At 46.2% G+C, this 26,640-nt stretch overlaps 1 protein-coding gene across 2 annotated transcripts in view; it reads right to left on the bottom strand.

The window, feature by feature from the left end:
- Window positions 1-13,044, bottom strand: part of CACNG2 (calcium voltage-gated channel auxiliary subunit gamma 2) — a 51,637-nt gene extending 38,593 nt beyond the window's left edge. The window contains exons 1-2 of one of the 2 annotated variants that reach the window (XM_027680333.1): window positions 12,929-13,044; window positions 12,242-12,387 (exon numbers count right to left, since the gene is read on the bottom strand). In XM_027680333.1, coding sequence (XP_027536134.1) covers window positions 12,242-12,383 — 142 coding nt within the window. In that variant the 5' untranslated portion in view covers window positions 12,384-12,387; window positions 12,929-13,044. Of the gene's footprint in view, window positions 1-12,241; window positions 12,494-12,928 lie in introns of those variants that run through there. The other variant, XM_027680332.1, reaches the window with a different exon arrangement.
- Between the last annotated feature and the right edge of the window lie 13,596 nt (window positions 13,045-26,640).

Here is a 26,640-nt window from a genome sequence, read left to right as displayed (position 1 = left end):
AGTCAAGCCCAACATTTTATAGTCCAGCTTCTTTGTTTCTTTCTTTCCTTGCCTTTCCTTTTTCAGACTTTACTGCATGGAGCTGCAACCACTGGTCACGCTTTCCAGATTTCTGCAGGTCCATGGTTGGTTGGGTCTACATGATTGATCCTTCCCTGTCTATATGTCTGAACCCTTCTTTCTCCCATGGACTGGAGCAGTAAGGAGTGAGAGAAAAGGCCTTCAGTGGTGGAAGATGCTGGCATCAGCAGGTGAAAATCTATCCAATTCCACAATGCAGAGAAGGTGGGTGAGGAGGTCTGTCTATCCATCCATCAGCTCCAGCTGATATTCCTGCTTCTCTCAGCAGTTCAAGGCTCTCCTACCTCTGAGTCCCAGGGTTTCTTCTGACTCATCTTCCTCTTTCAGACTGTATTTCTTAATTATCTCCTTCCAGCACTCACACTGCATTCCTATTAGCACCTTCCCTTGTTATGACGTGGCCAAGTCCTGGATCCCCTTTTTCCTAGTGTTTCCTTCTGGCCAGCTGTTCTTTCTGGCTGTGACAGACCCTTCTAGCCCCAACTGTTCTTCTGTTTCCAGCATGCAGAGATGCTTTCCTCCATAGCTGAGTCAGTTTATTCCCAGAAACAACCCATCCCTTCAGTTTCTGCAGAAGAATAAGAGCCCTCCCTGGTCATGGTGCCTTTATATCCTCACAATGCTTTTTCTCACAGTCTTGCTTTGCTCTGAATGCTTTCCCCCTTAGTGTTCCTGTAAATGTGGGCCAAGCTGCAATGATGCAGCACACAGAAAAACACCTTTAACCTGTGATCTTAGACAGCTTCTGGAATTAATTCCTGGAAAGCCAGTCTTGGCCTTTCTGAGTTATGCTTTCCTGCGAACAGATGGGCAAAGTGATGGATGAAGAAGACAAGAATGGAACAATGATTGGGAAAGAGTGATGCAATGACTAGGCAGTCACCTGAAATTTAGGAAAATTGTCAATCCCAAGCATTTCCTGTGTGTTGTGCTGCTGTTTACATTGCAGTTCACTCAGCAGGGTAGACATATTATTTTCTCTGTTGCTTCCTTTCCCAACAGCAAAACAGTTCTGCTCTGCTCCGGGCAGTTGTTTCCTTTTAGACTACTGAGTACAGTTTCAATGGAGATGTCTCAGCTAGACAACTGTGCAATGTTCAGCTCCAATTAATCTTCAACAGTGAGCCTGTTCACTGCTGCTCTGTTGCCCGAAACCCTTGCACTTCATGAGAGACCCTATCATCCTCATTGGTTTCCTCCCAAATCTCCTATGAAACTTCTTTGTGAATTTTCACTTCCTTGAAAGAAATACATGGCTCCTATTTTTGCAGGCACAAGGGGAGCAGGAGACATTAAAACAACTCCATGTCTGGAAGACTTAGGGGTCTAGCCCGCTGTGCAATCCCTCCAAACCTCAAAGATATGAAGGAACCTAACCCTGGTTATTTCTTGAGGGAGCAGCTATATGTCTCCACTTCTATTATGTCGCAGGTCAACTTAGAATTTCTCTTTGTGCTGCATACACTGAGATGATAGGGCTCCAGGCAGGCAAATTATTTGAGGAATATCTGGGACAGAGGCTTCTACACCAAACTGTAGCATCCCCCATACCAGAAGCACACTCTGCAGTTGTGCTCTGAAGCAATTGGAGGAGAAAGGAGCCTGGAGATAGCTATTCCCGTACATTTCCTCCCCACACCCCAACTCCGTTTCCACAGTGCATTGGGGATCTCTGTCTCTCACTCAGTTGTTCCTCTGGACATCAGCCCCTCTTGCTGTCCCCAGAATACACTAAACCCAGCTCTTCACCCTGTTTACAGCGTTCCTGCTGTCTCTGGCCAGTTATGAACTCCCAAACGCAGGGAAACAATCTGTCCTGTGGTCATGAAATTCAGTAAAGCTTCAGAGTGGCTTCCACATATTCCCTGTACTTAATTTTTTTTAGTCTCTGAATATTTGATTTCTGTCTCCCTCCCCCCTGCCTTCACACAGGATGTCATTCTTTTCTGCTCGAGTCCTTTCAGGCACTACTGATCTTGAAGCTCCCCAATTACAACCAGTTTTCTTGTGATGGTGACACCTTAAGAGACAACAGCAGCTGCCTATAAAGGGCCTCTGCCATCTGTTTCCTCTGCCACTTCTTTGAGACAGCTCTAGCTATATACAGAAAAATATTTATTGCAGTTCATTCACTCCCTCACTCAAAAATGAGCAAGAGAAAAATGTCTTCTTTCATGATTCTGCCGCTGCCCTTCAAAAGCCCGTGACCCTCAGCCTAAGGAAAAGGGCAATGCTTGAATCTAAAAGGAAGCAGCAGAAATTCTTGACGATTGATCTCTTGAGACCCTGTAGTCTGAAGGCAATTCTGGGGGCCATCTACATTCAGGAATGACTCCTCATGGCTGTCTGAAAGGCAAAAGTCAGAGCCAACCACTTCATCTCAACCACCAAGCTTTCACACCAATTGGATCTGGAAGGAGATGCACGTGTTCACGTGTGCACACACGCATATGTGAACACAGTCATGAATCCTTTTCCTTTACCTCTCCATAGAGGTTGAATGGGATGGAATCAAGGGAAGTAGTTCCTACCCAGGAGGACTATGGGCTAGAAATGTAGAGGGAAGAGAAAAAATGTCATCAGGGGTTAGGGTTGGTAGAGAAAAATGGAAACATGAGAGATGATGCAGACAAAAAGGGAAGAAAAGAAGAAACAGTGAATTCTGAAGAGGACTGATGAAGATAATGAAGAAAAATTAAAACCAAGAATGAAAAAGAAAAAAATAGAGGAAAGAAAAATATTAGACAGCATCCTCAGGTGGAGATAAAGCTCCTGTAACAGAGTCTCAGAAATTTACTGTTTACAATGGACGGGTCACAGTAAGGTTGCAAGAGTCAGTAAATAGGGTTAGAGGAAAAGTCATCTGATTCACAGTGCTTAGTCTATGATACTGAACGAACATGACCATAAGCCTGGGAAATATTCAGTGTTCAAGCATGATTCATTGGACTGCAGCTACACTAGTGGTATAAACAAGACCTAAAGAGAGAGAGAGAAATTCTCTGAGTGATAGCAAATTTAAGAATGAAATGTAGTTATGAAGCAGTGGGTGGAGAAAAATAAAACAGGCACTAAAAATAAATATCATGTTCAGGAGGAGAGTGAAAACTGAGAAATAGGAAGAGAAAAATCAGAAAGGGATAGAAAATCCAGGGGACGGAGGTGGATAGTGTTATTCTTTATTTGACAGAATGTATACTTTATACAACAAGCTAAAACAGAAATTTATAGTTGTTTGCTTCTAGCAAAAACACACACGAGAAAAATCCCTACCCATGAATAGAATGTCATTGCATTCTCAGGTTTTTGTATACCATCCTCATTTTCTGGTTTTCACAGCCAGCAGATAGGAGTATATGCTCCGAGGGAATAGGAGGTGCAGGATAAAGTCCATATGCTTGTCTGGGGAGTTATAGATTTGATAGGAAGCTAGTATAAATACTTTAGCAGCCTGTGACACAGAAACAAGTGGATTTCACCTATCCTGCAGGGCTTGGTATGAAAATTCTGATTGTGTAGTTTGGAATTTTATGGGAGAGCTTTTCTGTAACACAAGGAGAACAAATGGGGCTGGGAGACACAGAGCTGCCAATAAAAAAAAAAGAGATTCAATGAAAGATAGAAATGCAGAAAGAAGAGAAAAAGAAAGGTGAATGCCAGCAGGTTTGTGGTCACCACTGGCATTTTACATGCTCACCCATCCAGGGTGACAAGTCTGTAAGAGGATTCTTGCCCCAAGGGGGGGGTAGCCAGGTTGAATTTTTCTAATGACGGTGAAAGACAATGAAAATATGAATAGTTAAAAGAGAAACTGCTGGACTGGGTGAGCAGCTGGTGTAAATAAGTGCAGAATCTCATTAACTTTAGGGCTGTCACACCCACTCACACTAGAAGTGAATTTAGCCCCTGGTTTATTGGGTACGTCACTGGTAAAGCAGGGACACGCGGTGACCTTGGGGGCATGGCTGTTTAGAGCACGCACAGCCCTTCCTCAGCCTCATTCTCCCCTTGCCTACACGGGCAGCGTAAGCAGCGTGGCTCCCTCGGAGTCAGTGAGGTTACATCAGTGCAAACAAGGGGAGAATTGGGCCTCCATCTCTTGTGCATAGAAACACTACAGTATTGTACGTCATCAGATGCCAGTTCAGTAATCATTTCCACAGATACAAGAGAAAAGAGACAACCTCGTTTCTAATTTAGTCGTGATAGCATCAAAGAGACCCAAAGCCTATTGCTTTCTGGGAAGCAGGGACTTCAACAATAATAATTCTTTGCACATATATAGCACCTTCATTGCTAACTACTTATTTTATACCCTGGGGTGTGAAGAAAAAGGACTCCACTTAATTCATATGTTCTTAATTGCTCTCTATCCCAGATCCTTCCTAGCAAAATATGATAGAAATACCTAAACCACTGTTAATTTGTCAAATTAGGGCAGTCATTGACACCAGCAGAAATGCAGGCCTAGTTTGCATCTTACATTGCAACTGCATAGCATAGCATCTAGAAACAAAAGAAATGCCAGACTAAGTAAATCTGAGCTCTGTTTAATCCCTGACAAATGTTTCAGGGAAGAGGCAAGAACCACATGGCAGTCAGATAGGGGATAGACTGCCCTTGTGAAATGTTATCCTAGTTTTTATGGCGACTGGCTTAATTGCTGAATTACAAAACACCCAAAATGCTGTTCACATCCATTAGGAGGATGCTTAATTTTTGTGAACTATGTCGTAAATGCCCACTTGCTTGCTAAATGTTGTTAAAATCTTGGCCACGAGAGCTCCAGTGGCAATGAGCTCCACAGCCCTGATATGCATCAAATGAGAAAGCTCTAACTGGGTCTCCGGTGACTCACATCAGGTCCTCTTGTCTGTGTGTTACAAAATGGGGAAATCAAGAGCTACTGATCCACCTTCTCTAGCCCATTCATTATTCAACACAATCCAATCACTTTCCCTCTCATTCACCTCCTTTTCCAGGCAAACTTGTCTAGTCTTGCAGATTGCCTTCATACACACAGTTGTTCCTACACTTCCTTGTCCCTGTCCTCCTTTTATGAACCCTATGATGACTTACCAACACCCCACCCTTGGGCAGCCCTTGCTCTTGTACTCTCTGCTATCCCTCCTGTTCTGTTCCTTATGCCTGGGGACTTGCTGGTGGTGAGTTTCCTGTCTGCAGCCGTGTGCTGCAATGGACCACTAACAGCAATATCCATGTTTCTGATATCCACTGAGTCACTATGGTTCATTTAGAGCCCTGCACAATATACAATCCCCCTTTTCTCCCCAGCCAACAACACCCTCTGCCCTTCCTCACTGAGGTTCATTCAGCCAACCATCTGTCCCGGAGCTTCCAGCCCCATTCACCTTACCCCCTTTGGTGTTCCTGAGAATCCCAGAGAAAATCATCCCCCCTGTAAACAGCTTGAAAAGGATGACTGCTTGCTGAGACTCTTCTTCCTGACAACCAGAGATCCTTTACTGTAGTGCACAACAACTGCCCCAAGGTTATGGCTACAGAGACCCTTATTTTCCATTTGGATCCTGGCTTGATCCATGTCTGAGGGTTGCCAGGGAGGGTATTTAGGACTGCCATGAGCTCCTTCCAGCCCAGTTGCTGGCTGCACGCAAATGAGCCAGCTCATCAGCTGAGCTGCCAGCGAGCCCTCTGGCCATGGAAGGTTGGAGGCAGTAAAGTGGAGGGATGTTGTCTTGACCACAGGCAATGAGCACTGAGTGGAGCAGAGGGAGGGGCTCGGGTCTCACTCCTCTCAGAGGTAGCTGAGCTGCCCTGGGGGTAAGAGGAGACAGCGACTGCAACTGGTGTCATACACTACTTTGAGGAGGGGGCACACTGGTCAGAGAAAGGAGAGGGGGACAGCCAGAGAGGGGTTGGAAAAGTGTTGCTTTAGAGCATAGAGGCAGCAGAGCTCCAAAAGAATGGGGTCCTTTAGCTGCAGGGAATGACTGTATGTAAGGTGGGGGAAAGCTGGAGGGAAATGATGGCAGGGAGAAGAGGAAAGAGGATAGAGAGATGAGATGGCAGGAGCAAAGGGGACAGAGAAGAGCAAGGACAAGATAATGTAACAGAGGAAAAAGCAAAGGGGATGGGCTTCAGAGAACTTGGAGAGAAACAGGGAGAAATAATGAAGGAAAAGATGCTTTTGAGAGAAACCACAAAAGAGACATGAAGATGAAAGGGAAAAATAAAGAAGAAAAACAGAGGAGAGAAACGAGAACAAATTAAAATGGAGATGGATAGAATGAGTCAAAGATGGAGGGTGAGGAAAAAGCTGGGGTCATACGGGCAAGGGAAAAATAACTTTTAGGTGTATTGTATTTCCCATACGTTCTGCATACGCCTAACCTGTTCTGTGCTCTGTGTTTCCCCTGCTGGGTGGCTGTTGCTCTGGGATGGGGGCTGCAGTGGGAGGAGATGGAGTGAGAGCCCCGCTGTAATCCATTCTCCCGGCAGCAGCCCCCTTCCCTCCCCGAGAGCCCCTTGCAAGGGGGAAGGTTTCGTGCCCGTCAAAGGCAGCAGCACATCCCCTGAAAACGAGAGCAATATGGAAGGGAGAAGCAGCGCAGAACAGAGCAGCGAGGGCTCCCCCTGGGATAAACCGGGTATTCTTGATTGGGAATCTGCTCTTAAAACAGGGGCAGGGGGCAGAGTCATCAGAGAGCCTGAAATGTTCCCTGCTCCCCCCGGCAACTTCCTCGCTACTGCTTTTAAATTAAATAAATGTGGAGATTCTGCTGTCAAATCTCAGCAGTTCTCCTCCCCTAAAACTCTTGCTTAGATCGTACCAAACCGCAGCCAAGTGAGACGGGGGCTCAGAGGGCTGCATGGGGAAAAGGATGGGTTAAAAGGGAAACACTGGATAGGAATAGCTCCTGGTCTCCCTGGCAAAGAGACGTTTGTTCTATCTCTGTGCAATTTCTTTATACATTACTGCTGCCACACTGCATCTCCATGTCCCTCCCACTGCATTTCGCTCTCACTCTTTTCAGCAAGGCAATTTCTGGTGCATTTCAGGACAATATTAACCCATTCCTCTTTCTCTGTCAGCTGGAAGATTCATTATTTAAAAGCAATTTAAAAGTCAGTTCTAGCAACCCTCTAGTCAGGAACAGCATTTCCTTGTCAAATCTTACAAAGGAGTTGAGCTTGCAGTTCTCAGCCCCTCAAATCCCTGTCTTCTTTGTGACTTCAGTCAGGTGTGAATTTTAGCTGAGAGGGGAACCAAACCGACCCAAGTCTGGGATCCTGAGTAATTCTTCCTCACCATCTGCCACCCCATTTTTAAAATCCTTTGTCTTCCTCTTCATCCAAGGCCTGTCCAGCTCTGAATCCTTTTTCGCCCCGGCAGATGCAGCACCAGCAGCAATCAGCTATGTGCCGGGCCATTTCCTGCTGCTGCATCTCAGGGCTGGACTAGGATGCTTCTGGTCCTGAACTGTGAAAACATGGAGACCCTGACTTAATCTACTGCTATGTCCACTGAATTTTCAGAAAAGGCCCTGGATGAGGTCGGCAAGGATCAGAGGAAAGCACCCGGTAGACTTGTGGATCCTTGGAAGTGGGACGGCAGGCAATTCTGCAGAGCAAAACTAGGGATGCTGACAGAAATAAGGGCTGAAATAAAGGAAATTGGGAAAGGTAAGAGGGAAAATAAGGAAAACCCCCTACCCATAAGATGAACATGAAAGGAAAGAGGTGCACCAGGAACAAACAGCAATGAGAGAAGGCAGTGAGAGGAAGCGACGCAGCACCAGAATGGTCTGGCAGAAGCTTGTCCACTGCCTGTGCCCTGCCTCACTTTGCTGTCAGGTCTTGATTTTTGCAAACACTGAATCTGCACTTAGCTCTCATGCACTGTTCAGATATAACAAGCTGAAAAGGGAACAGATCAGCTCATTAATTTTCCTTGGGAAGGGTCTCTAGGCAAGAATTATTTTCTCCACCAACATTCATTCAATTACTTGCCTTCACACCAGTCAGATCTACAGGGATGTCTAACCCCATGTGCATCACTCATGCCTGCCTGCTCTGGACTCTTCTCTCTCTCCTTCTCAGTATAAAAGCCTCCCAGACCTATCCCTTTCCTAATAATAATGACAACATGACAAAACCAATAACCTGCAGATATAAAATACAATTCATTTGCTTGCTTCATAAGACCCTGATAAGGCATTGTCCCTCACTTTTTGAGATTCTATAGGAGATCTACAGGAGTTAATTAAAGAATTAGGTAAGGCATCACTCATAATAAAAAGTGGTTTTAAAGCACTCAGTGCCAAGAAGGAATTAGGTTGGAAGATCTGCAGCCATTTCAAAGTTGTAAGAGGTGCAGTGTCAATGTGGGGTATGAGCTTGCAGATCTCAATTGCTTGGTGTACGTGTGTGTTTTGTGCCTACACAGTCAAAGGACTGAGAAAAGACCTTTTTCTTGAAGGGTAGAGACTTTTGAATGGCCTGGGGACACCTTTGAGCAACCCCAATGTCTGAGAAAGAATCATCTTAAGGAAGAACAGGAAAAAAATCAGAATTGTGATTTGACACCACCTGTCTGCTTGAGTCCCACTGCGGAGCAGGGGCGTCCTGTAGGACACAAGAAAGGAGGGAAAGAAATCCAGAGAGGAGGAACTTCCAAAATAATGCTCCTCTCTGAATCAACACAAAGATCTGAAAATGTTGACTGAAACTCCTTTGTGGGGAATAGAATGACTGGAGAGGGGAACTCAGAAATTGAAAGCCTGGGGACAAAATCCTCCAAGAGGAACTTGCAATTCTGACCATAACATATCTGTGTATACAGTCCAAGATTAAGTCCTCACATCCATTTTTGTTACTGGATCTCTTGGCCAAGAAGAGAAAAGATAATTTAACACAATAACTTGAACATGAGGTGTCTACCATCTCTGACAGCCTACAGCATTGACTAGTGCCAGTTTTCCTCCACATCCCCAGAAGTGAAGGTAATGTCATCAGAGGCTTCTTACAAGTAGTAGATGGCAGTTTGGACTCCTTCTTTGATTATTTTCTTGTTATAAAGCCTCCTGCCCTCTTTTTCACTACCTCCCCTTACCCTATGGACCTGCCCTGACACCCACCCCAGGCAGAAGAAGAGTGTCTGCCCCACACCCCTTGTCAGATGCCTCTGCCACACTGTGGGAAGGCTGTGAACAGAATCCAAGGGTTTTGTTCTTTTTTCAGCCTTCCGGGACCAAACCCTTCCCTCCACAAATCTGCCCACCCTCTGTATCATGGGGGAAAGCAGACTTTGCTGCATTCTTCTCTGTCCTGTTCACCAGCAGGCAGCTTTCACCAGGGAGAGCAAATCAACCAGGGACACCTTTCTGATTTGTTCTGCCGAGAAAGAAGATAACCCCTTCTAGTGTGATCAGACATGACAGTAAGAGACCTGCCATCCAAGGGCTGGTGGGCATATTTGGCTGTGCTGTCCTGGGACTAAGACAGTGTCAGCCACCACCCAATGCAGGCTGTGGGGCTGCTGGAAGCCACGTGGAGGCATCTCAGCAGTGGCAGTGCCAGATCTATGCTGTGCCACCCCATGAAGCAAACCCATGCCCAGACCCTCGTCAGCATGTGCCTATGGCAATGATTTTGCCTTCTGCTGAGATGCTCTTGCTACCAAGACTTTATCCAAGTTTTAATGCAACCTGTGCTCTCAGGCAAGGGGCTCAGAGCTGGGCTCAGCTCCCCTGTGGTGCATTACACCCTCCCACCCTAGTTGCCAGTACTGCCCAGCATTTAGGGGTGGGGGAATGGGCTGGCCCAACCCTCACATGTCTGGGGCAAGGGAGAGCACCCTGCCAGGGCCATGCAGCTTGTGCTCAGGCTGCACTTCACACCCCTCATGCTGGGCTGCAGTTTAAGCCCTCTGGAGAGCATCAACAGGGAGGGCAGGGGGCCTCGGCTGGCAGCAGTGTTGTGGGGGCTGGAGGCACTACGGAGCTTTTAATTGGAAGCACCCTGGCACATTCTTTTGCCATGCAAGCCACTTCTCCACAGTGCCTGTGGGGTCCTGTCAGATGTAAAGGAGAAGGAGCCCTGAGCTCCTCCAATCTGACAAACCTCACCCGCCCCTTCCTCCTCCCCCTCAGACCGCGTCCCTCTGGGTACGGCTCTGTGGGCAGATAGACATGATCTGAATTCACTGCCTCTCCTGACTGGGGTCCTCATACCTCCTATCTCCACCCCAGCCTCCCTCCGCCCTCCAGCTTGGGGTCATGGCTCAGGGAAGGGAGTTCATCCCCGCAGCCTCTCTTCCCTGCATGGCTTTGCATTTGAGTTGCTTTTTTTTTTTTCTTTTCCCTTCTCTCTCTCTTTAATTTTTAATTAAGGAGATGTCTCCTTCCCTGGTTGTAATGAATATCTGTGTGAAAGGTTTTTCATTTTTTATTAATATACAACTCTATATATTTATCTATTTGGAGGAAATCTGTGCGTGTGTGAGCAAGTGTATTTAAAACATCCCCCATTAATTTACTGCTATTGATTTTCTGGCTTGGATACAGCATATAGTATTCAGCATAGAGCTCCTCTGCAGGATATGTTAAAAGGCAGCAGTTTGGGTTGACAAAGGGCACTAAATGCAGTATGCGTCAAATAGACCATCGCTCAATGAAGTCACTTAGCTATTCAAAACATGTTCAGCCATCACTCAACCGTTTGCACCAAGAACGGGGGAGAAATTCATGCTTCTTCCCGGACACAACCATTTCCAAACAGCAGCTTTAGCTTGCTTTGGTGAGAGACATCAAAACATACATAGTTTATTTCCCCCTTCCCCCTGCCTTCCATCTCCCTGTGCCGGGCTTAGAAAATCAGTTCTGCGGTACCCACTCCCCGTTCTCTCCCATCAGGGAGCTCTAGGCACACCCAGCTCCACTGGACACCGGTAGACACAGATCTTATCCCTGGATGTCCATGAACCCCCAGCAGCCCACCGTCCAGCTGGGAGCTGATTCATAAACAGGGCTTTTACAATGGGCTGTAATGTGCTCCTGTGCTCTCGCTCTCTCCTTCTCACTACGTGTGTAACATAAACCACGCATTTACATCAGTTGCCCCTATTCCTTCAGCACAGGCTGAAGACCACCTCCCCAGCCCACACGTACGCCAATAGCAGTACTGAGCAATACATATTTAAAAGCGAATCACTGGCCCCTCTTTTCTTTCCCCCTCCCTTAGGAACGTCTGATTCCAGAAGTTGGCTGCGGCGGTGTCTCTTCTGCCATCAGACATGTCACTGAGTTGCTGTTCAGTTTCACCACATCAGACTTGGGCTGATTTTTCCATTCAGAGACTTGTTTATTTTTAGCCTTCACCATAAACCTTAAAAAAAAAAAAAAAAAAAAGAAGCCCAGAACACCCCCCCCCTTCTAACAACAAACAAACTGGGGAAAAATCACAGCCCCAAACCAATCAGCCACTAACTAGACCCCTTTCCCTTTTGCATTCAGCCCAGTGAGATGTGGTTGCTTACAGACATTACAAAATGCTCTGAACTCTGGTTGAGATGACTGGTATTGTTAGATTTACTGTGCGAGGCATTTTGGACATACCAGGGTTGCTTCCCTTTTTCTCTTTTTCCCTCCTGAAAGGAACTAATAATTGCATCCAAAGTGCTTTGCAGTCACCCCCTCCCCACGCTGCCCCTCAGTCACAGTCTTGTCTTTGCAAATAAGCCATTTGCAAAGAGAGCAATTATTTCACTCTGTGGTTGCAGCCGGAGCACAGCAATAACACAGCATTTTAGCATTGCTTACCCAGGCAATACAAACAAGCTAAAGACAGGCAGACTGCACAGTTTCTTTTTGAAAGGGTCTCTCGGTGGTTTTGTAACACACACATTATTCCAGTTGGAGAGAGGAAGTGAATTTTTGGGGAAGGTGGGAGGGGGGAGGGTGGGAAAGAGGAAGGGAGAAGGGAACGGAACAGTGAGTGTTTTGCCTGTCTTCTTGCCTCTGTGCCCTGAGTAACTGAGCCCACCACTCTCAAACCACGGTGAAAGGAATGAAGTGAGAAAATGGTGGAATGTGGAGGGATTTTTGGGGGGAAGGAGGGAGAAACAGGGGGTGGTGGGAGAGGAGGGAGTGGGGGGGTGTGGAGGTCCAGAATCAAATACCTTCCAGGCAGCAGGTTCTCCATAATCCAGAATGGGTCATGACTTCCTCATTCTTTTTGCTGGTTTCGTTCTCACTGACAGTTTTAGTCTTGCAAACCCCTCTGGAGTAAAGCCAGTAGTCGGTCCCCACAGCTATGGTCATCAGGCTGAAGGCAGCGAAAGCACCAACGGTGGTTAAAAGCATCTGAACACCTCTGTCAAAGAGCCCCATAATTCTTCATTATACAAATACCCAACCGCCTTCTGATTCTTGGGGTGTGTGTGTTTAATAAAATAAAAGAATAATAATTCCGACTAATAATATAATGGGTATATAGAGAGAGATAGATATCAAAAAAGGGAGGTAAGAAAGCCCACGGAAAAGAGTGTAAATTAGAAAGACCACACGGGAAGAGGCTTGCCTTTTAAATCGGAAACGTTCTGGTTGAAATATAAAAAAAGGAAAAAGGAAAAAGAAAAAAAAAGAGAGAAAAGAACCAAGAAAAACCAAACAAATAAAGAGAGAACCCCCCCCAAAATGAGACGCCTTAATCCCTTTTTCTAAAATTCTGGTCTCCAGTTTCCATATGTAATGGCTAATTTGGAGATGGCTTCCACAGTGAACAGGGGAGCAGCAGCAGCATCCTCAACACAATCTCTCATTATCTGGACCTAGACAGTTAGAGACTGTAAGAGCAGAGATGCAACCTTCAGTCTTCTTGCTTAGCTCTGCAGCCTGCGCCATGAAAATCCTTTTCCTTCCCAGTTATCTTCCTTGGGTTTTTATTTTTTTTTTTTCCCGGCAGCGGCAGTCGCTCCAATCCTCTCTCACTTTTTCTTGCTTGCTTCTCCTTCCTTTCGCTCGCTTCTACCACCAAGCCAGAGTGCCCAGTATACTGTAAGCCCTTGATTTCAGCTGAACAGGTGCCGAGGTCTCGCCTCCCATGGCTTTTCCGCACAGCCGCGGCGCTCGCTCCCGGCGGAGGTGGGCGAGGAGAGAGGGGGGCTCCTGGGGCTGGAGGGTTGGGGGGGGGGAGGAGGGGGACGGGCGCGGCGGCCCTCCCGGGCGGGGGGCGCAGAGCGGAGCCCAGTTGCGGCACCCCCTGCCCCGCGGCGGCCCCCGGCGACTCCCGGGCCCCGCTACTGCATCAAGGCGGCGGTGGCGGCGCGGCGCTGGACGGCTCCCCCGCGGCGGCGGCGGCGGCGGTGGCGGTGTCGGCGCTGGCCGGCGGTGCTGCAGGACAGCTCCCCGGGCGGCGGGGCGGGCGGAGCGCTCCCGGGCCGCCGGTGCTGCAGGACAGCTCCCCGGGCGGCGGTGCGGGCGGAGCGCTCCGCGGCCCGCGGTGCTGAAGGACAGCTCCCTGCCCGCGCCGCCCGCCCTGCCCGCGCCGCCCGCGCCCCAGCATCCGCGGGCGGCAGCCGCCCTCCTCCTCCGCCCCGCTCCGCTCTGCGCGGGCAGGCAGCAGGCAGCAGGCAGGCAGTGAGGGGCGGGGGGGCAGCCTGCCCCCGCCCTGCGCCTCGCCCGGCGCTGCCGGCCCCGCGAAGGGTCGCTCCCCGGGGGCCGCCGCGGAGCTCAGGGGAAGGCGTCGCTGGGGCTCTCCCTCGCTTTCCGCCTTTTAGCCCCCCACCGCCGCCCCCCGGCTCAGCCGCCTTCGCATCCCCGCCGTAGGTGCCTGGAGCCGCGAGTGCGACCCGCACACCGCAGTTAGACCCGCACAAAACTTCAGTCAGCCGTTTCTCTCCCCAGGAGACGGGTGAAATGTAACGTGGAAGGGTAATTTAAAAACAAGCATGTATTTCTGCTCTTATTGCCGTTGTTATGATTTTAAAGTGCTTCCTCTTCACTCTTCTCGGGTTCGCTGCAAGTTGCATATGTCTTGGTGTTGCTCGTTTTCTGTCCCTCTACCTCCTCCTGACCAGTGTTGTGTGGACCCAGTGTGTGCGTTCTGACTTTGCCTTTATAGCTTTCTGTGAAATCCCAATGCCTGCTCCAAGAAGCAGACATTTTGGGAAGATTCTTCATGAGAAAGGACGTTTTATGGTAATTATTATCATTTTGTTACGGAAAGGAACCACCAAAACTGAATACCTCCACCCCCACAACTCCCAGAAAGCAATCCACCTTTCACATCCTTGTTTTACACATAAAGATGTATGAGCTGAATGGATGGAGCCTGAAATCTATCACTGCTTAAGTTTCCTGTGTCAGACACAACCTGATAGTACCAAGAACATACACAAAATTGTGCAATACTGACATCTAAGTATGGCATAATCCTCTCTCTCTTCCTCAGCAGTATCATTACACCAGGTTAATTACATTAGTCACCTCCTGGTTCTATACATGTAGCTGCTCATTAATGCAACAATCATAAAGAAAAGAAATAATCTAATTCTTGATGCTACCGATTTTGTTTCTCTCTGATCAGGTTCATTGTTCAGTGAAAAGGAGACCAGAAGAGCTGCTTTAGGTTCACTGCTGTTCTGTGTGGGGGAGCAGGGCTGAGGGAAGTGAGTGCTGGGAAGTTGAACCAGTTGGAGGGCTTTGGCCATGCCGCAATTTCATAACTCCATTTATCTTTTCTCCCTTCTCCCTCTCTGTGTGCTGACTGGGACTATCCTTTCCAGACGATCTGCTCCAGGACCATTGGAAATGAAGGGCTCTGTAGCAAGCAGCCAAGGGGCCACTGGCTGCCCTATAGACCCTTGATCATTTCCCCTATTTGGAGGGTACAATCCGGGCTGCCCTCACAGCTGAGAACAAGGTAGAGGTGTTTATCAGCAAGCACTCATGGTGTCTGGCATCAGCCATATGCAGATCACCACCAGCAGGAAGGAAAGGCCCTGGGGAAGGCAGAAGGGAGGGGTAGTAGGAGACATTGCAGACTGAGGCCACTGAAATATTTTTTGGGGATGAACAAACCCTGGCCTAATCTGAGGGAATCCTAGCCTTGCCCTCTGCCATAGGAGCCTGCAGGGCCTCTTTCTGTGCTCACAGAGCTGCCAAAAAGCTGGGGATAAACAAGGGAGGAGGTGCCTCTATAGCATCTTCAGTACCCTGAGTACAGCCTGCTGCAAGAGTGTGGAGGATGGTAGCTTGTGGACAGGCTCTCTGAACTGTTATACTTGGTGCAAAGGAATTTGAGAGGCAGAGAGATGCAGAGAACACCCCTAAGATGGTGGGAGATTAGGGCTCTACAGGGATGGCCTGTGTTGAAGAGGAGGCTCTGTGAGGGTTTCTCTGGGAAAGCTAGAGAAGATCACTCAAGGACCTTCCCTTCTATTTTCACCGGAAGAAGGAAGGGGCCTTGAAGAGGGAACACATAAGGGAAGAATAAGTAGTTCTTGGGACTGAGCATTTTCTTTTTGTGTTGGTGGTCATTCCTCTCCAACCCTATCCAGTATTCAAATGTTCTCATTCTTCAAAGGAAGGTAGAAAATCTGGGCCAGGAGCCTGAAAAACTCTGAAGAGGAAAAAACTTCATCTAGTTATTCTGGCACTCAAATCCATCAGGCACAAATGTCACATGTGTGGAAAGGAAAACCACTCTGGATATCTGTGGAGCTCATACCTCCAAGGAAGGTGGGCTCCTCAGTTACTCCGCACTCCCAAAAATGTGTATTACAGCAACAAGAGAGGGGCATGTTCTCCCCAAAGAAATTGCCAGTGTAAGAAGGCCAGGTTTGCAGGGTGGCAATTTTTTTAATCTCTGGCTAAGAGAAGTGAGACCTATGAGAACTCAGCACATCTCAGGATCAGAACCAAACACAGCTTCCTGCCTCACATTTCCCCATTTCCAGAAATAATTCTCTTCCTGCTACCCTACTTATACACTCTTAGACCATTCACAATAATCCCTCTACAGTTCTAAATGCCACAGGAGAAGAATGGAACAAAGGCAATGCAAATGCCAGACTGTCCTGTGTGACTGCTTGTGCTGTGGATAGATGCTGTGCTGAGATTTCATCTTTCCTACAAAGAATCATTAAAAATGATAACACAAAACAAGAATACAGAATAAAAACACTGTGGCAGATTTTTACAAGTCGCATCTTCCTGAATAGCACAACACGGAATGACATCTATAGAAGAGTAAGGAGAGAGAAATTAATAGTCTGGAGGAAATAGAGAGATTTTAAATTACATTTTAAATTACTTGAAATGAGAAGCTGATGAGACAGGGAGCCACAGGAAGTCTGCTTCCAATGGCAAACTAAGAGTGCTGCTATTTGTGGAGAGAAGGGGCAGTGCTGTAGGAAAAAAAGGGGCATGAGAAAGATACAGGAAGCAAGATGAAGGGCACAAAGTCAGAAGGAACTCCATGGGATGGTAATGAGACTGAATAGAGTGTTTGTGGATTGAGTGCTGCAGTGGAGCTCTTTGGCACGTAGGATAAAATCAGACAGCAATAGAGTATAAAAATTAGTATCTAGGAATCTTCATCCTGGGGAGGCCAGCTCAGAAGGAGTTGCTGTAATGAGATGTAAAAGAGATGGAGTTGATGCAGCTGTATTTGCAGGCAGAGCAGAGGTGTTAATAGGCAGATGCACCAGCAGAGGAGATAGGAAAAACAAATTGGGGTTAGGGTGATGATCATAGAACTGGAAGCCAATGGGGCAGAGAAGATAAAAGTGAGATAAGGTGCAGAAAGAGAACTAAAATGTGCGGTAGTTCATGAAGAAAGAAAAATGTCACATATCTGTATGGTTAGACAAGCATAGGGGGCAATCAGAGCAGTCATCACTGACATCCAAAGCTGAGGGTCTCAAAGCACCTAAGAAACATTATTCGCATTGTATCTGCATGCTGGTGGTTTTCTCAGACCAATTTAACAAACTAGCAAGCTAAGAAAAGAAGATTTGTGGGTTTTTGCCAAAGAATCACAAGTGAAGGAGCTAGAAATTGAGATGAGATAGAGATAGGGAGATGAATACACACGGAAAAAGCCTCACTGGTCCTCCTTTCTTATCTTCAGGTTCATACAACTTGAAGATCAACTTAAAAGACAGTTTAAACATCAAATATTCAATCCTACAGCAAAGTCATCTCTAGTGTAACACTTTCTTACAGAAAGTAAGAAAGAAATCGAGATACGGGATACAGAGATCTAACAGTTAAAATGAGCATATTTCCACGCAAAACTGGTGTGGGTGTTGCCCTGAGAGTGCACAAAAAACTCATGATAGACAGGAGTGGAACTCTGGCAGGCACCAAATATGAGGTTATAATGCTGCCATACATAAGTCCCTCAGTTTCTGACCTATATCCTCTTCCAAGCTAAATGTTGTGCAAACAGTTCAGTTAGCCTCTCACAACCCTCTCACAAAGTAACATGTTCATTAGTTTGCAGAGGCACTGGGGCACAGAAAAATTCAGAACACAATCACAAAGCCCACCCAAGTGAAAGTGTTCGAGCTGATTTTAGTGGGATCTGGGTGCTGTTATGAATGAGGTGGGTACCCATGGATACCTAAGAAATCTGTTTCATTTTGAGTTTTGAAGCTAGAACTCCTGTGCTTCCCATGTGAGACTTCTTTTTCTCATGCAACCTTTTCTTCCATTGAATGGTAACCTTTGAAATGTTTGCTATTTGAAGATGGTTGGGAAAAAAGAAAGTATCATCTCATGAACCCTGTGGGTTGATTTCTCCAAAAAAAAGGAATGACTTCCTTCTTTACTTTGAAGAGATAGTTGGAGAAGACAGAGATTCCCAGGATGAATTTTCCGCCATGATGAGTTGCTGGGATGTGAACTATTTTGCCTCCCTTTCTCTTTCCATGCTGTGCTAAGGTTTGTATGTACAGCAGCCTCCTAATCAATAGAAACAGAAAAAAAATCAATGCCTGCAACCCATTAGCTCTAGCAGAGGGCAGGCTGCTAACAAGTCACTCTAGCTGGAATTCTAGTATTTGGTAAAGTACCCACAGTAAGGATATATGCATACATATATATTATAACTTACTGAATAAGACTAGCCGAGAAAAGTTGTGAGAACATTCCCCCTCACACCAGCATGTCTATGCCTATGTATTGGCATAACTATGCTAAACTAAAGGCACTATCCCCCACTCAGATGCTGTCCCTCACACTTATCCTCTCCAGAGCACGTTTTTCTACACTTGATTTTTAATCCCAAGCTACCTTCATGATGATCCATCTTGTGTATAAACAAATACGTGCCTCTACACACCCTTACCCCTGCATAAACCACACACCACAGAAATCCAGCTTGAGACCCACTTATTCACAAGCATACATCCATTGCTTTTCCTGTGCTGTATTCTCAGATCTTCCATGGAAATCCTCTTTTTTTCTTCCCATTCATGTCCAAAACAAGGCACAGACAGTTCCCACTGGCATCCACATAAATCCAACCTTGAAACCATATGCCAGGCAACAAAAAGTTGGTGAAAAGGTTATGCCACATGTTTTTCAATCAGAATCTGCTCTGAGGTCAAGGCACAGGGAAAGGTCTCCAGGATGGATCAGAGAGGCAATGGGTCTCACTGCCCACTGTGCCTGAAATATGGGCACAAATAACTGTGTTGCCCCCAGTAAAACCTTTGTCCATCCATCCACTGACTGTAAGTAGATTAGACTCTCACTCTTGATCTGTCTGTTATGGAAGTGATGGTCTCTTCTAGTCAACTTCAGAATCCTCAAGTTAAAAAAATTCATCATTTCATGACAAATAGGTTTATGAAACACCAGTGAGGAAATATGCATTGGCTGTGATTTAGTTCTTAAAGAAGAAAAAAAGCCTATTTTCATGCAAACATATCAGTAATCAGAGAATTGCAAAGAATAAGGCAAAAAAGAGAAAGGCCTTATTTTTTCTGAACTGAAGGTTTTCAGAATCTTCCTGGAAGCATTAGCACAATGATAAATGCTGAGGCAAAGGTGAGGCCTACAGTGAGGATGGTTCGTGTTGACACTGATCGATATTCTGTGATATCAATCTTTCTTTCAGTGTAAAGGGCACAGACGGGGACAGTCCAGAGGATCCTATGCAGCCTCATCTATTCAGTATCATCATTTAAAGCCACAGCCCAGCCCAAATATGAGCTTTTGCCATCTAGTCCTCTGCAGCTACAGAGGTATCACTGGACTTCCTTCATGAGGCAGACTTGCTCTCCTAGGTCTGGTGGTCTGACACAGGGAACCCTTCAGCAAGACAGCTATGCAGACTTTTCGTCTTCTTTAGGACATCCCTAGCTCTTCTTCTGTCACATAGTTTAGGATATCAGGGAGAGGAATATTGGACTTTTAACTTCTCTGATGCTCAGTAATAAATCAGAGTCAAAAGAGATTCTTGAAGGAACATCCTAAGAAAAACAAGTGAAATGGTTAGTCCCTAGGATAGGTTATTTTGTCACTCTGAATTTTCAGAGAGACAAATCAAGAGCAGCCCATATCCCAACAGCTATTCAGGAGTTCAGTTTTTAAGAATTTTCCTAGAAAAATTCAGAATTACCATATCGCACTGATGTCAGTAACAGGCTACCAATTTTAATGTAAGAAGAGTTTATTTCTGTAGTCCCACATGGTCAGAGTAGCATCCTGTGAGATGTGTATGTACCTAACACACTGTTTCAGAGGAAGTCAGTTGATATATTGTGTCCTCAGAGCTATTGTATGAATTCCTAGGATTTGGTTTCACATTACCATTGTAATGGCTTAGGATCCCCCATGTGAATTCCTATCGAGGAAGTAGGTTAAACACATCAGATTAAGCCAGTCAAATGCTAGACTGAAGCATTATGGTGATGCACAGAAGAGTATTCCATGGATAGAAATTCGATAGAAAAGGTGGTATTCTCCGCCTTGGGAATAAAGGTCTATTTTAAACAGGTAAGCAAAACACATATGTCTATTTAGGTTTCTAACTCCATGTTTAGACATCGAAGAACTGGCCTGATTTTCAGTTGTGCTGAGCAGTCAGCATCTCACATCGAATTCAGAGACATGTAGGGGCTCCAAATACCTCTGAAAATGTGGACTTCTGTTTTGATATTTTAATGTAATTTTAACAGATTAACTTTGGCCTCATAAACCAACAAATTTCTTAATAGAAATTAAATCCCAAGGCAATAGGTGGGTTCATCAGTATTTGACACTTTCAGTCATTCACTGTAGCTACTGACCACTTTTGAAAATTTCTGGGAAAGATCTGAAAGCAGAGGTTACTCATACTGTGGCAAATCATGGGAAGTGAGGAGTCTACTGCAGAGCAAAACAACTCCCAGCGGTGCACTTGGCTCATACAGCTCCATCAGACCAAGCTCAGGGCCTTGACGATGCTGGCTAAGTGGGTCTCCTTGGCAGCACCGACCCCAGCAGAGGCTGACCAAGCACTCCAGCCCATCCTCCAAGGGTGTGGAGTTAGGGTTCTCCTTTGTGTTTCTCTAATTTTTTGCTCTGTTGTTGTCCACATTGGCACAGTAAGCAAGTCTGGCAGGAGGCACAGAGAAATGTATCTCGGCCATGCTCCCCACTCCATATCAGGGACAGAGGAACATGCACAGAAGACAGCTCAGAGCAGGAGAAAGGGCGGTTATTCCCTCCTGGGTTATGGGGGTGGCTGGAAGATAAGCAGTGACCTGTGAAGAGCTGGTCCTCCTCCCATGCTCATCACTACCGCATTCTTTGAGAGGACACTTTTCCAGGCTGCTTGTGTCTGTTAGATAAAACTATTCATTTGCAATCTTTCCACAAGCCAGTCTGAAGCGACAAAGCACTTCTCTATTTCACAGACCGTTGGGACTCTTCTCTGCAACTGACCTATATTGGTTATAAGCTTCATTCGTTCTGGCCTGCACTCCTCTCTCTTCTCCCACATGGAGCTCATGCACTGCTCCTCCCCCTCAAACAAACACCTTTACACATCCAAGGACATTGTAAAAATAAAATGATCACAACCTGGCCCTCCGGGAACCTTGGTTTTACAGTTTGTCCCGCTCCGATGCCAACAGAATTCACAACCCAGTTCAAGAGAGACAGACAGTGAGTGAGAGAAAGCAGGCAGACAGGCACAGACAGAAGGAGATGGAGGAATCAGGGAGAGAGAAAAAGGAGCAGAAAAAGGAAACAGGGCTCCTAGTCTGGAACACAATAGAGAAAGAGGGATGGAGATACAGGGAAGAGTAAAAATTTAAAATTATAGAAAGTTGAAGGAAGAGAGAAAAAAAGAGATGGAAAAGGCAGAGGAAAGAATAGAACACAAACGGTTGAAGGGAAGGGGGAGAGGTCAAGTCAGGCAGGAAAGCAAGGTGGTATCTGTGACATAAGGTAGAAGAATCAAGAAGGTGCCTGGTAATTTGGGCACTACTTTTTCATGTCTCCTTTTCCACTGTGAGTACACTCTGAGGAAAGGGCAAGAGGAGGGGGAAAAGAGGATCAATTAATGCCATCTTTAACAGCTTCTAGTAGTCAAGCAGGTATGCTCGAAATAGGCAGTCCACAGGTTGCAAATGCTCAGGTACACATTGCAGTTCAGCAGGCAGGAAACAGTCTGCACTAGCATAGTGGCATTTACATTCCTGGGTCCACTGGGTCTCTCTGCACTGGCAGTGAGCCCTGCATGCATAAAAATGCTTCTGTTTAGTAATGGGGAATGTGCTCTGATCTCTGCCCTGCGTCCTCTGTCAGGTTCCAATAGGAAAACTTCAGCCTCAAACATGTAAGTGCTTTCAGTCTCCCTTCTTCTCATACAAATCCCCTTCCTCCCCTCTGCCCAATGCACTCCAAGGGTTCATCTCTAGCCTTGTTCTTTTCTTCCTCTGCTTTATCTCTCTTCTTTCCTTAGGGCTCCTCTTCCTCACTGTCATTCAATAAGCTCAGCCTTACTCAGTCCTGTATAAACACATGCACACACATACACACACACACACACAAAATTTATCTCCAGCTCTGTAGTTGTCCACTCACCTATGACCACAGTACCTGGTTGGCACAAATCTCTCTCGCACAGACAATCCATCTATCTCCACACCACAACCCTGCCAAAACTGCCTTTCTGCCAAATCTGCCAAATCTTTCCTTCCTTCACAGCCTTTCTCTTCCTGTCCCCCAGCCAGTCCATTTCTTTGTCTCCTCCTGCACAGTTCCTTGTGTTTTTCCCTCCCTTTGATCCATTCTTCTTTCCTTCTCCCTACCTCCGCCCATCTGTCTGTTTGTCCCTCCTTCCCACAGTTCTCTCCAGCTGACACACATGTACCCCCATGTCTCTCTCCCCTTCTCTCCCCGCTATATTTCATCTCTTTGTGTCTCCTACACACCCAGGCCCACACTTGCTCTCTCCCATACTGAGAGGAGGCGGCAGCAAAGAATTTGCTGCTGACCGCTGCATTGCTAGGAGGCAAACACATGGCCGGCCTTGTGCAGGCCAGTTTCTGCCTGAGTGCCCCAAGTCACATAGCCCCAGCATCATCTCAGGCACTGGGAAAACAGATGGTATAATAAATGAGCGCAGTCTGATAAAAAGAGGGAAAGGGTGCCTGCCTTGGATGCCCCTCACCCGCACAAACATCTGACATGGGTACAGCTCTCGCTCCCACACCAGTCCAGCTTTGTGCCAGAACTAGCCAGCTGAACAGGGCACAAGGTCTTCCCTAATACCAGATGGAGAGGAGAGGGGTAGGAGAGGGTGGTAGTGGATAGAAGGACCAGTGGTTATTTTTCTGACCACAGCATAACCCCAGAAAAAAAAGTACATGGGAGGATCTAAGTAGTCTTAAGGTCACGGGGAGGGCTGTTATCATGGAAGGTGTAGCAGAATTGTGGGGACATATAGTTGTAAGGTAAGAACTCCATGTGCTGAGACAGGAGGAAAAAGGCAAGAGGCACAGACAGTGAAGAGGAATTAGACATCAAAATAGCTATGGGCAGAGACGGCATCCAGTGATCACTTCTGTCTCAGTGATGAGAAAGCCACCCTACCAGCAATCAGCTGTGAAGGCCAGCAAAAGAAACAACATATTCTGCCTAAGGGAAATGCTCCCCATACTTTAATAGGTGCAAAAACTAGAGGACAGGGTCTATATTATTCTGCTTTTGCTCATACCAGAAATGTCCTCCTGCCCTTACCCAGTTTCATGACATTGTTCAAGAATGCTACTTTACCTCCTCAGTACCTCCCCAGATATCTGCATCCAGAGACTTGCAACATCCTTTCTTCTGCATTTTCCTGTTACAAGAAACCTATATTTGTTTGTTACTCTTTTCCAAACCCACCAGCCTTCCTTCCTCATCTAACATTTTCACATTCATTGCAGCCTCTCTCTGCTGACAACAGCACTGAAAAGCATTATCTTAACCCTGTAAGACATCTTTCCTAGATATTCTCTTCTGTTGTGCATACAAGCTGATTTTATGCCTGATGCTTCAGCTACAACCTGAATTTCAAAACCAGTTTCGTGGGCCTCAAACTGAAGCCACCCAACGTAACAGAAACAAAGTCATAGGTATCACACAGTGGCCACACACAACTGTTAAACTACAAGAAAGCAAGGCTTCACAGGAGTCAAAATGAATTAGCGAAAGCAGAGAAGGGAATCCAACACAGAAAAGAGATTCTTTCCATGCAGAGTGGAAGGCAATTTTTATTGTAGGTAATTTTACTCATGAACAGAGTGATTTCTACCTGCCTTCCACTGACCTCACACACATTGCATGTTTTCTATTTTTTTTTGAGGTTAAATATTGATATTCTGGGGAGGTTTTCTGCTGTATGAACTGATTATGAAGTTTCTGTTGTGAGATGCCAGAGCTCAATTTGTAGTGGGCACTTCTGCTTGGTCAGATGAGGTGCAGGTTCTCTTTCCATTCCCTGAATAGATGAACATAATGTATTCAGGATGCTGCAGCCACAGTTAGGTATAAGTGCACGTGTTGTTCCCCCCCACTGTCCAAAATTAAAGAGTTTAAGCAGAAAAATCACGACACTTTCTGACAAAAGAAAATAGAGATAGTTCAGGAATTAATTTGTGTTTTAAATGTGTTTATGAAGATGTTTAGGTAACAATTGTAGACATTTATTTCCCTCCACTCAGAAATCCTTTCTGAAGAACTGTACTCAAAATGAATTTCCAACATCTCTTCACACTCTTCCACCCTGATAGTCTGACAGTGCCCTTAGCTTACCTAGTTTATTTTTTCTGGTCTCATCTGGATATGCTGTCTCCAGCCACAGCTGCTCACAGCATCATAGCTTGCTGTTCTTATCTCCCCACGCTACTCCTAGGTTTACCATTCTGGATTCTTGCTATTGCCATTTCAAATCCCAGTGTCAACCCTGTCACACAGACTTTAACTCTTTCTGCCTTGTTCTAACACAGGCCTCATATCTTGAATCTAAACTGATGGCTACCACTGACCTTTCTCATCGTGGCTCTGAATCCCCCAGACTGGCCTTGGCCTCGAGATCTTGGTCCTGAAAATCTTCAGTTATTTATACTTACTACCTGCAAGGTCATTCAGCTCTACCCTGTATCCTCATTTTGCCTCAATGGCTCATGCAAAAACTACTTTTCCTCCCACTTTATTTCCATGTATCATCCTACAAGCCGTGAAAAGCCTTAGGTCTTCCCATCCCTAAATCCCACACTCCCACTCTGCCTCGGCAAATCCTTCGTGCTCTTCACGAACGAATATAGACCTACATATTTCCTACGTGTTCCTTTCCCCCTACTGCTCCTGCATTTCCCCTGTTTGGGACACAGAAGTGGATCGCTTCTGCCTTTATACCCTTTTGCTCACAGTCCCTAACTGGAAATTCTCTTATTGTCTATTTTTCCAGTACTTGTGCAGAAAGATTACAGGCTCTGCGTTTCTCCAGTTGACGCATATCTGGCTGGAGGGAAACTCATCAAACTGACCCCTTCCCTGACCCGAACTTGACATGTAGGGTCTGTTACATTTCCCTTTTAAACATTGCCAGTTCAATCTCAGAGACCAGGAAAGAGAGCAATTCCAGACTTCTCTTGGCAAACAGCTCTAGGGGAGGAAATATGTGAAGCCATGGCAGAAGAATGAGAGGAAGACCCCCAAGCAGTAAAAAAAACCAAACAACGATTCAAAACCCCCACCAAAACTCCCAATTCAGAATAAGAACTGCCAGTGTCTGTGAAAGTTACACTGCAGCAAGCTCTGAAGAGCCAAGATGAGGCTGCCAGGACTCAGCTGGTGGTCTCCTGCCAGGAAATTACTCTCTAGTCTGAGCAACATCCCCATCTCTCAGGTGACTTCAACAGGGAGTCACAATGGCTAAAGAGCCCTGAAAAGCCTGGAGACTGAGTAGCTCTCTTCTTTCTCCCTCCCCCAAGCGTTGTTGTTCCGGGTCAACAGAGCCAAGGGCAACTGGCACAGAAGACATTGTTTGCAAGGCAAGATGACAGCAGGAGAAGGAAATAGGACACAAGAAGCAGAGAGATGATGTGCCCTTAGGCCAAGAGAGATGTTGCAGGGGCCAACATGGCCCCTGAAGAGCTCCTCCTCAGACTCCATCTCTGCTGCAGAAGGTCCTAGAAGTCCCTCGGCCCCAGCTTCCAAGGAGTACCATCTGCAAGATGGAAAAATTACTCGCTAAGAACAAACAGAGACGGATATTCTCCATCAAGGAGCAGGTACGAGATAGGAAAAGGACTGAGAATGCATGGGGACAGAAAGGTCCCATCATGCAGGTGTCAATAATAGGAATGTCTTCCTGCTACTAGCAGATAACCTGCCATCACGCTGCTGGCTTTGCACAGGCAGATGAGATCACAACTACAAGCAGTTGCCACCTGAACATCATAGATGCAGTAATTATTAAAAGCAGAGCACAGCCTTGAGCAGGGTAAGGACCCCCACAGATCTGTGTAAGCACCAGTAGAAAGCAGTTGCTGCCTCCAGAACAGAAATGCAGTGTTTTCCCTGCTGTCAGCACCTGCGTCAGGCTCCTAGTTTCTCTTGAGATACAGCTCTTAATTGGGATAGATTGTACGTTTTCTGCTGCAGCCCAGCCCAGCTCCCAATTTAATTGCTAGTTTATGACTTAGCCTGTTTTGTGCTTTCCATGCTACTTCTTTCCCCATTTAATCTAATAGAATTATAGAAAGTATTTCTGGGAGGACCTCAGGAGGCCACACAGTTTATCCTTCTGCCCCAAGGCAGTATTTCATTTTCAACAACATCATGTGTCTTTTGCTATCAGGTCAGATTGATCCAAGATGTATAGTGGGTAAAGAAATGAAGCTTACCCAGGGGAGTCAATTGGCATAAAAGACTAAATCCAGTCCTTTAAGTCACTGAAGTTATATCAGAAATAACCCTGGTCCAAATGGTGTCATTTATCAGATCAGTATTCTAAAAGATGTCCTTTCTTAAGTTTTAAGTCTCTAAAATGAACAAATCTCTAGAAGAAACTGTTTTGACAGCCCCA

This window comes from Neopelma chrysocephalum, unplaced genomic scaffold, assembly GCF_003984885.1.
Source record: "Neopelma chrysocephalum unplaced genomic scaffold, ASM398488v2 Primary Assembly neopelma1_59, whole genome shotgun sequence".
In the NCBI taxonomy this organism is placed as follows: Eukaryota; Metazoa; Chordata; class Aves; order Passeriformes; family Pipridae; genus Neopelma; species Neopelma chrysocephalum.
This window is presented reverse-complemented; position numbering and strand designations above follow the sequence as displayed.